Below are 13,984 nucleotides of genomic sequence, written 5' to 3' on the forward strand. Positions count from 1 at the left end.
GCTACCCTATGTTTAGCTGATTTGTTACGGCCTCACTTCGTAGTGGTATCAGGCAGCCTATGTCACAACTACCGCAGGGGGGATCGTGCGTCCTGGACCGACTTTACAGAGAACTGTGTCAACATTTATCTTAGAGCCCCATTCGCACGCAGGAGTTTTAGCTGATATCTAGCTGATATTTTAACTGATATCTTAGCTGATGTTTTAGCTGACATTTTTAGCTGATATCTTAGCTGACATTTTAGCTGATATTTTAACTACGATCTTAACTGATATCTAGGTGATATCTTAGCTGATAATGTTTACCTTTAGCTGATAATGCTACCCTATGTTTAGCTGATTTGTTACTGCCTCACTTCGTAGTGGTATCAGGCAGCCTATGTCACAACTACCGCAAAGGGGATCGTGCGTCCTGGACCGACTTCAGAGAACTGTGTCGACATTTATCTTAGAGCCCCATTCGTACGCAGGAGTTTTAGCTGATATCTAGCTGATATTTTAACTGATATCTTAGATGATATTTTAGCTGATATCTCAGCTGATGTTTTAACTGATGTTTTAACTCATATTTTAACTGATATCTTAGCTGATGTTTTAGCTGATATTTAACTGATATCTTTGCTGATATTTTAACTGATATATTAGCTGATGTTTTAGCTGATATTTTAACTGATATCTTAGCTGATATTTTAGCTGTTTTAGCTGACATTTTAAATCAAAGAGTGATATTAAACGGTAGGAACAACTTATTTATTTACACATGGTAAACAAGACTTTCGTGCACGAGACTGCACTTCTTCAGGTTACAAAAATGTAAACATGGTACAGGCACATATATACAGTTGAAGGGGGAGTTCTGGCATGAGAGGGTAACAGGTTGATGGAAAGGATGCAAACAACAGATAAAAATCACAAGAACATAAATACAAAAGCAGGGGTATCAGAAGCGAAACAACGCGAGCCCAAGGGCTTATACACAGGAAACGAGAACACTTGTTGGTGACGTTCGAGGAATTAAGGATAAAAAGGGGGGGTTATGGCGACGGAATGAGGACACGGGTGCGGAGTACAAAGGTGACCAGTGGACCGTGAGAAAGTGAAGACGGAGGTGGTCTCAGGAGAGAGACAAACGAAGAAAAATGTGGAAGTTGGAGAGTAGTGTGTGTGTGTTTATCATTATCTTGTTTTATTTGAAAAATTATATTTACGGGTTCAATAATTGTAGTGGGCCTGCGTGGATGTTCAAACCATGAGGCTTCAGAGACTGGAATTTTGCAATTAAAAAGGATTCGCGATTTTTGCGCTTCATGTCACTGTTATAACCCGATTCAAGGATAACGATTTTGAGGTCTGTACCTAAAGCGTGTCCAGGAAGGTTAAAATGTGTAGAAACGGGTGTAGGATGGTTATTAACAATATCGGATTTATGGCCGTAAAACCTTTCCCTCATGGTGTTCGAAGTTTCTCCAATATACTGAATACTGAATTTGTTGTTGAATGTGTTGAATATACTGAATTTGTTGTATTCAGTATATTGGAGAAACTTCGAACACCATGAGGGAAAGGTTTTACGGCCATAAATCCGATATTGTTAATAACCATCCTACACCCGTTTCTACACATTTTAACCTTCCTGGACACGCTTTAGGTACAGACCTCAAAATCGTTATCCTTGAATCGGGTTATAACAGTGACATGAAGCGCAAAAATCGCGAATCCTTTTTAATTGCAAAATTCCAGTCTCTGAAGCCTCATGGTTTGAACATCCACGCAGGCCCACTACAATTATTGAACCCGTAAATATAATTTTTCAAATAAAACAAGATAATGATAAACACACACACACTACTCTCCAACTTCCACATTTTTCTTCGTTTGTCTCTCTCCTGAGACCACCTCCGTCTTCACTTTCTCACGGTCCACTGGTCACCTTTGTACTCCGCACCCGTGTCCTCATTCCGTCGCCATAACCCCCCCTTTTTATCCTTAATTCCTCGAACGTCACCAACAAGTGTTCTCGTTTCCTGTGTATAAGCCCTTGGGCTCGCGTTGTTTCGCTTCTGATACCCCTGCTTTTGTATTTATGTTCTTGTGATTTTTATCTGTTGTTTGCATCCTTTCCATCAACCTGTTACCCTCTCATGCCAGAACTCCCCCTTCAACTGTATATATGTGCCTGTACCATGTTTACATTTTTGTAACCTGAAGAAGTGCAGTCTCGTGCACGAAAGTCTTGTTTACCATGTGTAAATAAATAAGTTGTTCCTACCGTTTAATATCACTCTTTGATTTACTCACCACCGGCAACTTGACATCGCCTATTTTTTCTGACATTTTAACTAAGATCTTAACTGATATCTAGGTGACATCATAGCTGATATTTTACCTGATAGCTTAGTTGATATTTAGCTGATGTCTTAGCTGATAATGTTTACCATTAGCTGATAATGCTACCCTATGTTTAGCTGATTTGTTACTGCCTCACTTCGTAGTGGTATCAGGCGGCCTATGTCACAACTACCGCAGGGGGGATCGTGCGTCCTGGACCGACTTTACAGAGAACTGTGTCAACATTTCTTAGAGCCCCATTCGCACGCAGGAGTTTTAGCTGATATCTAGCTGATATTTTAACTGATATCTTAGCTGATGTTTTAGCTATTTTAACTGATATCCTAGCTGATATTTTAACTGATATTTTAGCTGATATCTTAGCTGATGTTTTAGCTGATATTTTAACTGATATCTTAGCTGATATTTTAGCTGATATCTAGCTGACATTTTAGCTGATATTTTAACTACGATCTTAACTGATATCTAGGTGACATCTTAGCTGATAATGTTTACCGTTAGCTGATAATGCTACCCTATGTTTAGCTGATTTGCTACTGCCTCACTTCGTAGTGGTATCAGGCGGCCTATGTCACAACTACCGCAGGGGGGATCGTGCGTCCTGGACCGACTTCAGAGAACTGTGTCGACATTTATCCTAGAGCCCCATTCGTACGCAGGAGTTTTAGCTGATATCTAGCTGATATTTTAGCTGATATCTTAGATGATATTTTAGCTATTTTAACTGATATCTTAGCTGATGTTTTAGCTGATATCTGAGCTGATGTTTTAACTGATGTTTTAACTCATATTTTAACTGATATCTTAGCTGATATTTTAACTAAGATCTTAACTGATATCTAGGTGACATCTTAGCTGATATTTTAGCTGATAGCTTAGTTGATATTTAGCTGATGTCTTAGCTGATAATGTTTACCATTAGCTGATAATGCTACCCTATGTTTAGCTGATTTGTTACTGCCTCACTTCGTAGTGGTATCAGGTGGCCTATGTCACAACTACCGCAGGGGGAATCGTGCGTCCTGGACCGACTTTACAGAGAACTGTGTCAACATTTATCTTAGAGCCCCATTCGCACGCAGGAGTTTTAGCTGATATCTAGCTGATATTTTAACTGATATCTTAGCTGATATCTTAGCTGATATTTTAGCTATTTTAACTGATATCCTAGCTGATATTTTAGCTGATATCTTAGCTGATGTTTTAGCTGATATTTTAACTGATATCTTAGCTGATGTTTTAGCTGATATCTTAGCTGACATTTTAGCTGATATCTTAGCTGACATTTTAGCTGATATCTAGCTGACATTTTAGCTGATATTTTAACTACGATCTTAACTGATATCTAGGTGACATCTTAGCTGATAGTGTTTACCGTTAGCTGATAATGCTACCCTATGTTTAGCTGATTTGTTACTGCCTCACTTCGTAGTGGTATCAGGCGGCCTATGTCACAACTACCGCAGGGGGATCGTGCGTCCTGGACCGACTTCAGAGAACTGTGTCGACATTTATCTTAGAGCCCCATTCGTACGCAGGAGTTTTAGCTGATATCTAGCTGATACTTTAACTGATATCTTAGATGATATTTTAGGTATTTTAACTGATATCTTAGCTGATGTTCTAGCTGATATTTTAACTGATATCTTAGATGATATTTTAGCTGATATCTCAGCTGATATTTTAACTAAGATCTTAACTGATATCTAGGTGAAATCTTAGCTGATATTTTAACTAAGATCTCAGCTGATATTTTAGCTGACATTTTAGTTATTTTAACTGATATCTTAGACATTTTAGCTGATATTTTAGCTGATATCTTAGCTGACATCGTAGCTGATATTTTAACTGATATTTTAGCTGATATCTTAGCTGACATTTTAGCTGCTATTTTAACTGATATCTTAGCTGACATTTTAGCTGATATTTTAACTAAGATCTTAACTGATATCTAGCTGATATCTTAGCTGATATTTTTGCTGATAGCTTAGTTGATATTTAGCTGATATATTAGCTGATAATGGTTACCATTAGCTGATAATGCTACCCTATGTTTAGCTGATTTGTTACTCCCTCACTTCGTAGTGGTATCAGGCGGCGTATGTCACAACTACCGCAGGGGGGATCGTGCGTCCTGGACCGACTTCACAGAGAACTGTGTCGACATTTCTTAGAGCCCCATTCGCACGCAGGAGTCTTTGCTGATATCTAGCTGATATCTTAGCTGATGTCTTAGCTGATATCTCAGCTGATATTTTAGCTGATGTTTTAGCTGACATTTAGTTATTATTTTAACTGATATCTTAGATATTTTAGCTGATATTTTAACTGATACCTTAGATATTTAGCTGATATTTTAACTGATATCTTAGCTGATATTTTAGCTGATACTTAGCTGACATTTTACCTGCTATTTTAACTGATATCTTAGCTGATATATTAGCTGACATCGTAGCTGATATTTTAGCTGACATTTTAGCTTCTATTTTAACTGACGTCTTAGCTGATATTTTAGCTGCTATCTTAGCTGACATTTTTGCTGATATTTTAACTAAGATCTTAGCTGATGTTTTAGCTGACATTTTAGTTGTTATTTAAACTGATATCTTAGATATTTTAGCTGATATCTAGGTGATATCTTGGTTGTGCGTTGGCGGTGATGTAAATACCCGTACCATATCCTGTACGATGTCGGACAACAACCTTTGTGCTTCTTCGGGTGTCGTGTTTTATCTCAAAGAAAAAAGAGAACAGCTTGTTGACCGCAAGACTGCGACAGCACTACGCTTACGGAGACATTTAAAGGAGCATAGAAATCATTTGGAACATATATTTTTTCACCGCTTGATATGAACATACTACCTTCATAAACTGTTACGGAAAATATTTCCTTCGGAAAGCGCGAATTTCCCGAGAAAATTAGTTTGGAAGAATGCGCTCCGCGGCGACAGTCTCCCCCAAGCCGAGTCTGGCGTGTGGTGACGTCAGGCGTCCGAGCACTTCATTGGCTGCCGGAAGCGTCCGCTCCCCGCCAGAATCGTCTGCTAGCTCAGGAATCGTGGCAACTTACCGACTGAGACGCTGGTGCTATTTATTTGCGTTTGACATTCACTTGCGTTCTTACATGATTTGTCTCGTAAGTTTTGCATAAAACAAGACTGCGGGCAGTGTAAAAGGTGTAGCCATGCCTCTGTGTTGCGGTGACGGCCCGGGTTGAGGTGGATCGTACGCGGTTGTGATTTCTGTTCCGATTGTGCTGAGGTGTCGTTCATTAGTGAACAGTATTGTGCAAGTGTGTGCAGCATATATATATATATATGTGATACGACTAAATACGTTCCTGTCAGTTGGAGATTTATTCCATGTGCCAGTGTTGTATTCTGCGTATGACCATTCAAAAAAGAAAATGATTATTTGACCATGTATTTTGGGGTTTCCCACAGATCGCTAGCAGATGAACTTTACTAACTTTATTTTGGTATTCATGTTGTAGTGTTTGTGGAGACGTTACGCTCCTGGTATCACTAAGATATGGTAAGCGCAATGTTACACAGCTATGCGTTCATCGGTCCGCTCTTTCGCCTCAGAGATGCCAGTGTCCATGCGGTTCAGAGCCCATAGTGTTGACCACGACACGGAGAAGTCATGATGGTCGGCAACATCTTCAAGTGAAAACACTGGTCACTGCGCCGCGTCTTCATGACTATGCATTTGTAAATAAGAAGAAGCACTATATTTCAATCCGAATGTTCGTTCACACTTAGCAGCATCACTTACCAGCCTCCGGTACATTCGTGTGGCGAAATCGAAGCTCGAGGAACTTAGCCTCCAACTCCATAAAACGTTTCGTCGAGAAGAGCAGACGTGTCGCCTAAAGAGTGTTCAATTCATCACCTGTCCTTCGCACGGCGTCCGATGAGCAACAACGCTTCCTTCCCGGTCGGCTTGCCAGCGCGCGCCGGAGAAATCGCAAAAAATAAAGAAAAAGACGGCGCGGTCACATGACGTCAGCGGCTGACAGCCGAGTGAGGGGGCATTTCTGCCGCGAGATTCAAAGCTCCCTCGCGCTCCAGGATTGCGCGCTACGCTCAAACTTTTTGTGCGAATATGTATCACAGGGCTCAGAATCATAATTTCTACTTCTCCCGTCATATTTTATTCCGATCATTTCCATGCTCCTTTAAGCCTTCAAGGAAACACGGAACCCCTTCACGGCGGCTTCCCCGCATTCTAAAATAAAAGCTTCTCGCTTTGCACTAACAAAAACTGTAGGCGAGAAATTCATAGCGAGATCGTTCCTCGATGCACAGCAAACGTGTTTACTTAGCAAAATATTTTTTCTGCTCGCACTGGACACACAAGTACATCTAAAAGCGTGCATGACAGCAACCTTATTTCGAGAAGAGTTCTCCTTACTTCTCCTCCGTGGCATGTTCCATTTAACGAATATCTCTATTTAACGAAACAAAGAGCCAGCATTTACAAATTCGTTATATCGAGGTTCGACTGTATCACTTTGGCTTTCCCCACTCAACCATACTTCTACCTTTATATATTCTTAAACACACCTCTTGGCTCTGTTCTGTGTATGGTAAGCACTCTTCGAATTGAGGCTTCGTAGTAGTCAGGCTTGGGGTCATCGTTGTAGAAAATCTCCACGGGAAAGAGTCTCCCTGGTATCTTGATGATGGGCTAAGGAACAAAACAGTCAAAGTAATGGTACTTCCTAGGTCCTCCCTTAGTGTCTGAGTTCAGCTACTGACAAGACTGAACCATTAAAAACGCCAGTAAAACGTCATACTAATGTCATGTCGCCAGACCATTTATTGATACTGAGGGTGCACCCTTTAACGAGTCAGAGGCTAATGAGCGACTACCAGATGATGATGGTCCGGCCAAAATTACGTCTTGACAATCATATTAGACGAAGCAGAAAGGAAATAGCCCCCATACCAGGCTTCTTCTCTCTCATTGCTGCTTACTGGGTTAGACCACTTCACTTCGCGTGACGTTATGCGGCGGCGCTGCTGTCGAATTTGATGGACAAAAATCACACAGTGTTTCACTGAGTATTCTGGGTACTTATTAAAGGTATGCCACAAAGAGGTGTAGCTAGTGGTACACCGTACGTAAAGGTACACGCTGTACAACTATGCGGTTTCCTACTCTCTTTTGCCCACTAGCGGCGTCTGCTCTATGCGCATGCGCTCCTTCTTGTTTACAAATAAAAGTGGGACTATCATGGGCACTGTCACGAAGGGCCGTTGCCACCTTCCCCTGGTTTCTGAGCCAAGACAATGTAGTTGCAGGCGCAGTTGACGCACTCCCCCCCCCCCTTCCTGGTAAAATCCTGGCAATGCCCATGGGAACTACACAGACCCAGGCGAAAATTTGAGCTGGGAAGTCAACTGGTACCAGCTCGTTCCCAGTTCGCACCAGCTCGTGGTCAACTGGAACCAACTGGTACCAAACTGGTGGCAACTGGAAAGTAAACTGGTACCAGTTCAAGCCGGGCTGGTGGCAACTGGGCACTTTGTGGTACCAGTTCAAGATGGACTGGTAGCAACTGGGAAGTGAACAGGTACCAGTTCAAGCTGGGCTGGCGGCAACTGGACAGCGAACTGGTACCAGTTCAAGCTGGGCTGGCGACAACTGGAAAGTGAACTGGTACCAGTTCAAGCTAGGCTGGTGGCAAGTGGGCACTGTGTGCAACCAGTTCAAGCTGGGCTGGTGGCAACTGGAGAGTGAACTAGTACCAGTTCAAGCTAGACTGGTAGCAACTGGAAGTGAGGTGGTGCCACTTCGAACTGGACCAGTTTACATATTTGGGGGGAAGTTCCGGTTTCAGTGCCAGGACAGGTTAATATGAAGGTTGCAAGACGAAGTTATAAAAACGATCAGAAAGTAACTTTATTAGTAGAAATAATCGTATTTCAATTTTTGGTAAAGTTCGTTAGTGTTAACGAAAGTTATTTTGGAACTCTTATATTTGTATTTTGTGCGTTCCTGCTCCCGCGATGAATGATGCGTTTATTGTGCAACAGTCGCTTGCTTAGCAGCATGCTTGTACAGCGATTTTTGCTCGTTATGTTCTTAGCGTGATGTGACATAGGCGTTGGTTTTATAATCTAAAGGATTTGTCTGCAAGTTACAACAGTGCGACAGTACAATGAGCGCCAGCTGCCGGGCGAGTGGGTGTTATAGGATTACAGCTCGACTACAACTGTGGAGACCGCTTTATATGGTGAGTTCTATATGCTTAAGTGCTTTTTCCTTGTGCACCATTTAGAAATATGGCTTCCACTAGAACCTCTTCTCTTTGTTCCGCGTCACATTTGTGGCACCTGCAAGTGCATGCCGTTTTACGAGTAACATCCGGCTTATGTTAACGTTACCAGCAACTTTTTTCATTCATGGTTTTGTTTTTGCTTTTTTTTTCGTTCATTCTCGTGCTTTAGATCCTTCACACCACGGATGTTGTCGAACTACCGTGGTGTGCCAGAGTAGTACTCATTGCCCCCGAAGGCCGGCGAATCTCTTAGTTGAAAGGTCCAACTACCAGTGATGGCCACTAACTACTTCTACAGTAGTTTAACTATAACTACTAACAACTTTGCGATGGAGTAGTTTAACTAGTAGTTCAACTACTTTTCAGGGGAGGTAGTTAAAACTACTTCTTTAACTACTGCAATGTATTTTAGCTACATCTATAACTACTTAACGTTGTCCATCAACATCAATCCCATTCTATAGTATTCTTGGGCACCTAAATATGAATCATAAGTAGGGTTTGTGGTTTTCGGCATTTATTTTCAACCCAATTCGGGGGGTGTTTATCGGCATTTATATTGGGGACTATAAAGCGGATTTTTTCGGCATCTATATTCCGCCCAAAAAATAAACGCCCGAATACGGGCATCTATTTATTTCGCATGAAGGAGAGCCTATTTTGCGGGCGAAGTAACAACGAACCGAAAATAAGTGATTTGATTCACGGTTTCATTAACAATGTCTTTTATTGCCTGTGCCTAACCAGCAAACAATGAGACTACCTCTTGTTGTAATAGATGCAAGCGTACATCATCATGCTCGCATCTGTCATAGCGGCTCATTCCTTGCGATTAATAACAAGCAGTTTAGAGAACGCGCGCTCAACATTAGCGCTAGAAACAGGAATAGCCAGTATGCTTAAGGCGCACTGCAATAACAAAGACCATGTGCTGGAACGGGTCGTCCAAAACTGAATAGGAGATACCTGAGGGGCAGGGCATGCAGCATATTCGAAAAACTCGCGCTTTATATCATCCATACGAGATTCGTCAACAGAGCTGAGGTCATCCTCCTATAAGCGCTTACGCATAACGAAACAAACAGGGCACAGCCCGGAGATAATGCCACGCTCGAGAAATAGTCGACAAAGGGAGATTCCAAGGGGATTTCCCTTTGCGGTTCCAGGAATGGCAGCTGTCAGGATACGAGAAATTCGTATTTTTTCGGAATATTCCGAATCTGAAAAAAATCATTCGGGGGGGTGTTTTCCAGCATTTTTCGGAAAATGCCGAAAACCACGAACCCTAATCATAAGCAGTGATAAAAGTGAAGATTTAGTACACATGGATGGCACAATTGTTCTGCACCTCCATTCTCATCAAACAAGTAGCTCAAGGTAAAAGTCGGAAGCGCAATCCTGCCGTGAAGCTTGCGGCAAAATTGGAAGTAGTGGCGCCTGCAGTAACCTAACTACTGTAGTTAACTACTTGAAATAGTAGTTTAACTAGTAGTTGCACACTACATTTTGGCAAGTAGTTGATAACTACTTTATAACTACAATCAGGTAGTTTAACTAGTAGTTGAACTACATGTAGTTAACTACTGGCCATCACTGCCAACTACTGCACAATGAAAATGTTGAGAGATTCGCATACTTTCCGGGGCCACGACTGCTCAAATTGAGTGACTGTCCAGGCACACACCACAATTACATGTTGCAATAGAATGCATGTTTACTTGTGCCTTTTCAACTTTCCAGAAACCTTGAGCTGCTGGGGCTCAAAGGAAAATATTGATCCATCGTGTGCTATTAAGAACATCTCAAATACTTTGTTAAATGATTCAAGATGTCCACAAGGCAGTCAAGCAAGGGACCAATCAACCATGAAGTATTATCTATTCCGTGTAACTCTGTAGTACATCTACTGCTATAATTTAATTATGTTATAGTTACGCTACATGTACATTAGAATATGTGTAATGTTTGACTAGAAATAAAATGCAATTTTGCATTGCAGTTCTTTGGATCTGCCGTTGCTGGGAACAGCGATCCTGCAAAGGGTTACATACAAGCTAGCCTCTGTCCGAACAGGCCGCTCTAAGTGAAGCCCCTTCAACCGGTCACAGCTCAACAATGAGGTCTGCAACCAGTTCCAGTCGAGACTGCGACCGGTTAGAAACCAGTTGGGCCAACTGGTACCAGTTGAGACTGGGACTGGCCAGAAACCAGTTGGGCCAACTGGTACCAGTTGATTGAACTGCTCCCTGTTCGATAACACAGTTCACCCAGTCCCAGTTGCAACTGGACCAGTTCAACTGGGACTGGGTGAACTGTGTTATCGAACAGGGACCAGTTCGATCATCTGGTACCAGTTGGCCCAACTGGTTTCTAACCGGTCCCAGTCTCAGCTGGGACTGGGTGAACTGTGTTATCAAACAGGGACCAGTTGTCCCAATTGGTACCAGTTGATCTGGGACCGGTTGAACTGGTCCCTGTTCGATAACACAGTTCAACTGGTACCAGTTCAAAAAATTTTCGCCTGGGCATAGTCTCATGCATGGGTGAAGGAGATTCACTTGCTTCCAATTCGAGATATTATACTATTTAAAAACAAGGTGCTTTGAGCAGGACAAGAAGCTGGAAAGATTAAAGTAGTTAGAATTTCTCATGGTCTCTGTGTTTCCCATTTCTTCTCACACACAAGGCAGTTACCCTTGGCTCTCTTACAGTATACATCGTTCGACTTACAGCGTTCAAGAAATAGTTCGAGAACTTGGTGACATCTATGGTCGCTGATGTCACAATGATCTTCAGGTCGGACCTTCGTTTGGCAATCTGAAAGAGACATTTTAGTAATTTTTTGCTTTTGTGTCTGTCTTTTCAGGGAGGCATATCGGGAGTTTCACATAATCTGTTAAAAAGTGCAGTGAGAAAAAAAATCGACTTGTTCTAAAATTATGCGGTCAGGTATTTATGCGAATTTTTACCACGACTTGCGACCGCTTGGATAAAGTTGCTGTCGCAACCAATTGAATGTTCTGAATTGAATTTTGCAATTCGACAAGTGAACGTTTCAGAGCAGCAGCTATTAAGGGCTCAATTTTGTGATGATCATGTCCCGTACGTCGCACCCCCCCAACCCTTCTCTACCTTGACGCGAGATAAAGCGAAAGATCGAGAAAAAGGTGCGCGATGCAGATTGGTCATTTCGGAGAGTCACGTTGGCTGTGATGTTGACGTCACGTTCCTCGGAGGAACAGTGGCAGCGACCGTTGTCGCTTGCATGTTAAGGTATGTGAAGAGTTCCGCGACGTGCGTACCGGCTTTTCGCTGCCCTCAGCAGCAGTGGATACGGTACTGCGTGTGTGTGCGGAGGTGAATAGCGCAGTGTTGCCAGATCTACTGAAATTTCAGTAGATCTACCGGACTTCAGGTCGGTCTACTGAAATACTCACACAATATCAAAATACACTTAAATCTACAGAATTTTATGCCTAAAACGTGGTTTTACTTTAGAAACTCAATTTACGTTTACTAACACTGTCTGATTACATCGTAGTTCACGTACTAGCGGGGAATTTATGTCGTTCGTGCTGGGAGCACTATTGCTAAGGATGGGACAGCCGTGGGACGATGCTACGGCTCGTGTCTGAGCCGTAGTGTCTTACACAAAAACGTCACGGTCCGGCTCCTTTGCGGAATTATTGCGCGTAAGTAGGCCAAAGAAATAGGTGATGTCAATTTGCCGGTGGTGATTAAATCAAAGAGTGATATTAAACGGTAGGAGCAACTCAGTATTTATTTACACATGGTAAACACCACATGGAATTTCAGTGAAAGAAACACGAGTCTTTATTCCTTTATTCAAGAGGGCAAGGGCTCTATGTGCACTTGCATACAGTCCCCTAATTTGGCTCCCCCACTAATCTCCTTCAGTGCTCCCGTATAGTTCTCTCGATTGCTCAGTGCTTGAGTTTGGGGGCTTTTTTGGGTTCCTTTCGAGCTGCCCTTTCTTCTGATTGCCGTTTCCTTCGCATCTTACCATATTTTACTTTCATATATGCCATTATTATGAAAAAAACTTTGACATTTCAAAATTGCAAATTTATAAAATTTTGGTAATTGGTCCACGTAGAACATATCAAGTGCTCTCCAATGACACCTCGATTGACGTCCTATAGCTTTACGCGTTTATAAGGTGCGGGCACCCCCTAAATTTCCTTCTCTCTCGCACGTGCCCGCCACACCCAGAGATTACGTGAGCCGTCGCAACGACCTTGTTAGCTAGAATCTTGTGCGTACAAGCTATCTGGATGTAGCCCATTGGTTGCTCTCGGTTTATTACTCACCGAGTTATCGTGTCATTAAATTCCGCGTAATCTTCGTTGCGTCGTAAAATTTGATCTGGCAACGAAATCGAACTAACAGACGATTTCACATCAAAATGTTACATTCCCTTAGCGAACTTCAGCGACTCAGAAAATTCAGTTTGCGACAGAAAATTCTCCAAAGTTGTCGCAATCGTGGTAAAAGTTCGCCGAACGTCAATACCGTTGACCCCATAATTTTCGGATAAGTATATTTTTCGATACAATTTTTTAGCGCATGACGTGAAACATCCTCTAAGTATGTCTACTGGCACCATATGAGTAGTGGTTTGGAAAATCTCCATGCATACCCCTTTGAGAACGCCGAAAAGGACATCGGTATGTATGGACCGTTCGTGGGCTTCGTCCAGAACAATGATCGAGTAGTGTTCCAGTAGATTGTCCCTGGCTGCCTCGCTTAGAAGCATTCCGTCAGTCATGTACTTGATGACTGTTTCCGGTGCCGTGCAGTCTTCAAAGCGAATGCAATAGCCAACCTGTTCATTGAAGCAAATGACGTTACACTGCAAAAGCAATACACTGACACTCCACTTTGACACGTGCTTTGCAGCCTCTAGTGGCTTTAAGTAGAAACTGAAATTTCTGGAAGGCCACTGGAGGCGGTTCTCCCCAACGGTTCACTGGATTTCCCACATTTCTGTTATGTACTCAGTGTATGAGGAAAGAGTCCGCTAGGCGGACCGCAGTGTAAATCAGGTGTAAACAGAGGCAAGCTGGCTTGCACACTGCTATTTTGTACTTGACAATTAAAGGGACGCTCCGGGACAGTTGGAAATTCTTAGAGGGATTCTGTGAATAAGTTCGGTACATTCTACCGAAATACGAAATAAGGTTGGTTTGGCAATCGATAGCTGGTTAGCTGCCAAAAGAGCTGGGAAGCTTATATCGAAACCCAAACTCCTGAACCTTCCCTCTCCGTCTCTGTACCCTGCGTAACGTCACAGGTGTAGTGTCGCGCAGGCTGCCGGCTGTTTTT

At 42.4% G+C, this 13,984-nt stretch overlaps 1 protein-coding gene across 1 annotated transcript in view; it reads right to left on the reverse strand.

Moving 5' to 3' along the window:
* Window positions 1–13,984, reverse strand: part of LOC135366484 (ATP-dependent RNA helicase DHX8-like) — a 67,023-nt gene that overhangs the window by 44,188 nt on the left and 8,851 nt on the right. Inside the window, exons 4-6 of the mRNA XM_064599196.1 lie at window positions 13,299–13,484; window positions 11,369–11,455; window positions 6,918–7,041 (exon numbers count right to left, since the gene is read on the reverse strand). Of these exons, the coding sequence (XP_064455266.1) occupies window positions 6,918–7,041; window positions 11,369–11,455; window positions 13,299–13,484 (397 nt within the window). The remainder of the gene's footprint in view (window positions 1–6,917; window positions 7,042–11,368; window positions 11,456–13,298; window positions 13,485–13,984) is intronic.

Source organism: Ornithodoros turicata, chromosome 8 (assembly GCF_037126465.1).
Source record: "Ornithodoros turicata isolate Travis chromosome 8, ASM3712646v1, whole genome shotgun sequence".
Lineage (NCBI taxonomy): Eukaryota > Metazoa > Arthropoda > Arachnida > Ixodida > Argasidae > Ornithodoros > Ornithodoros turicata.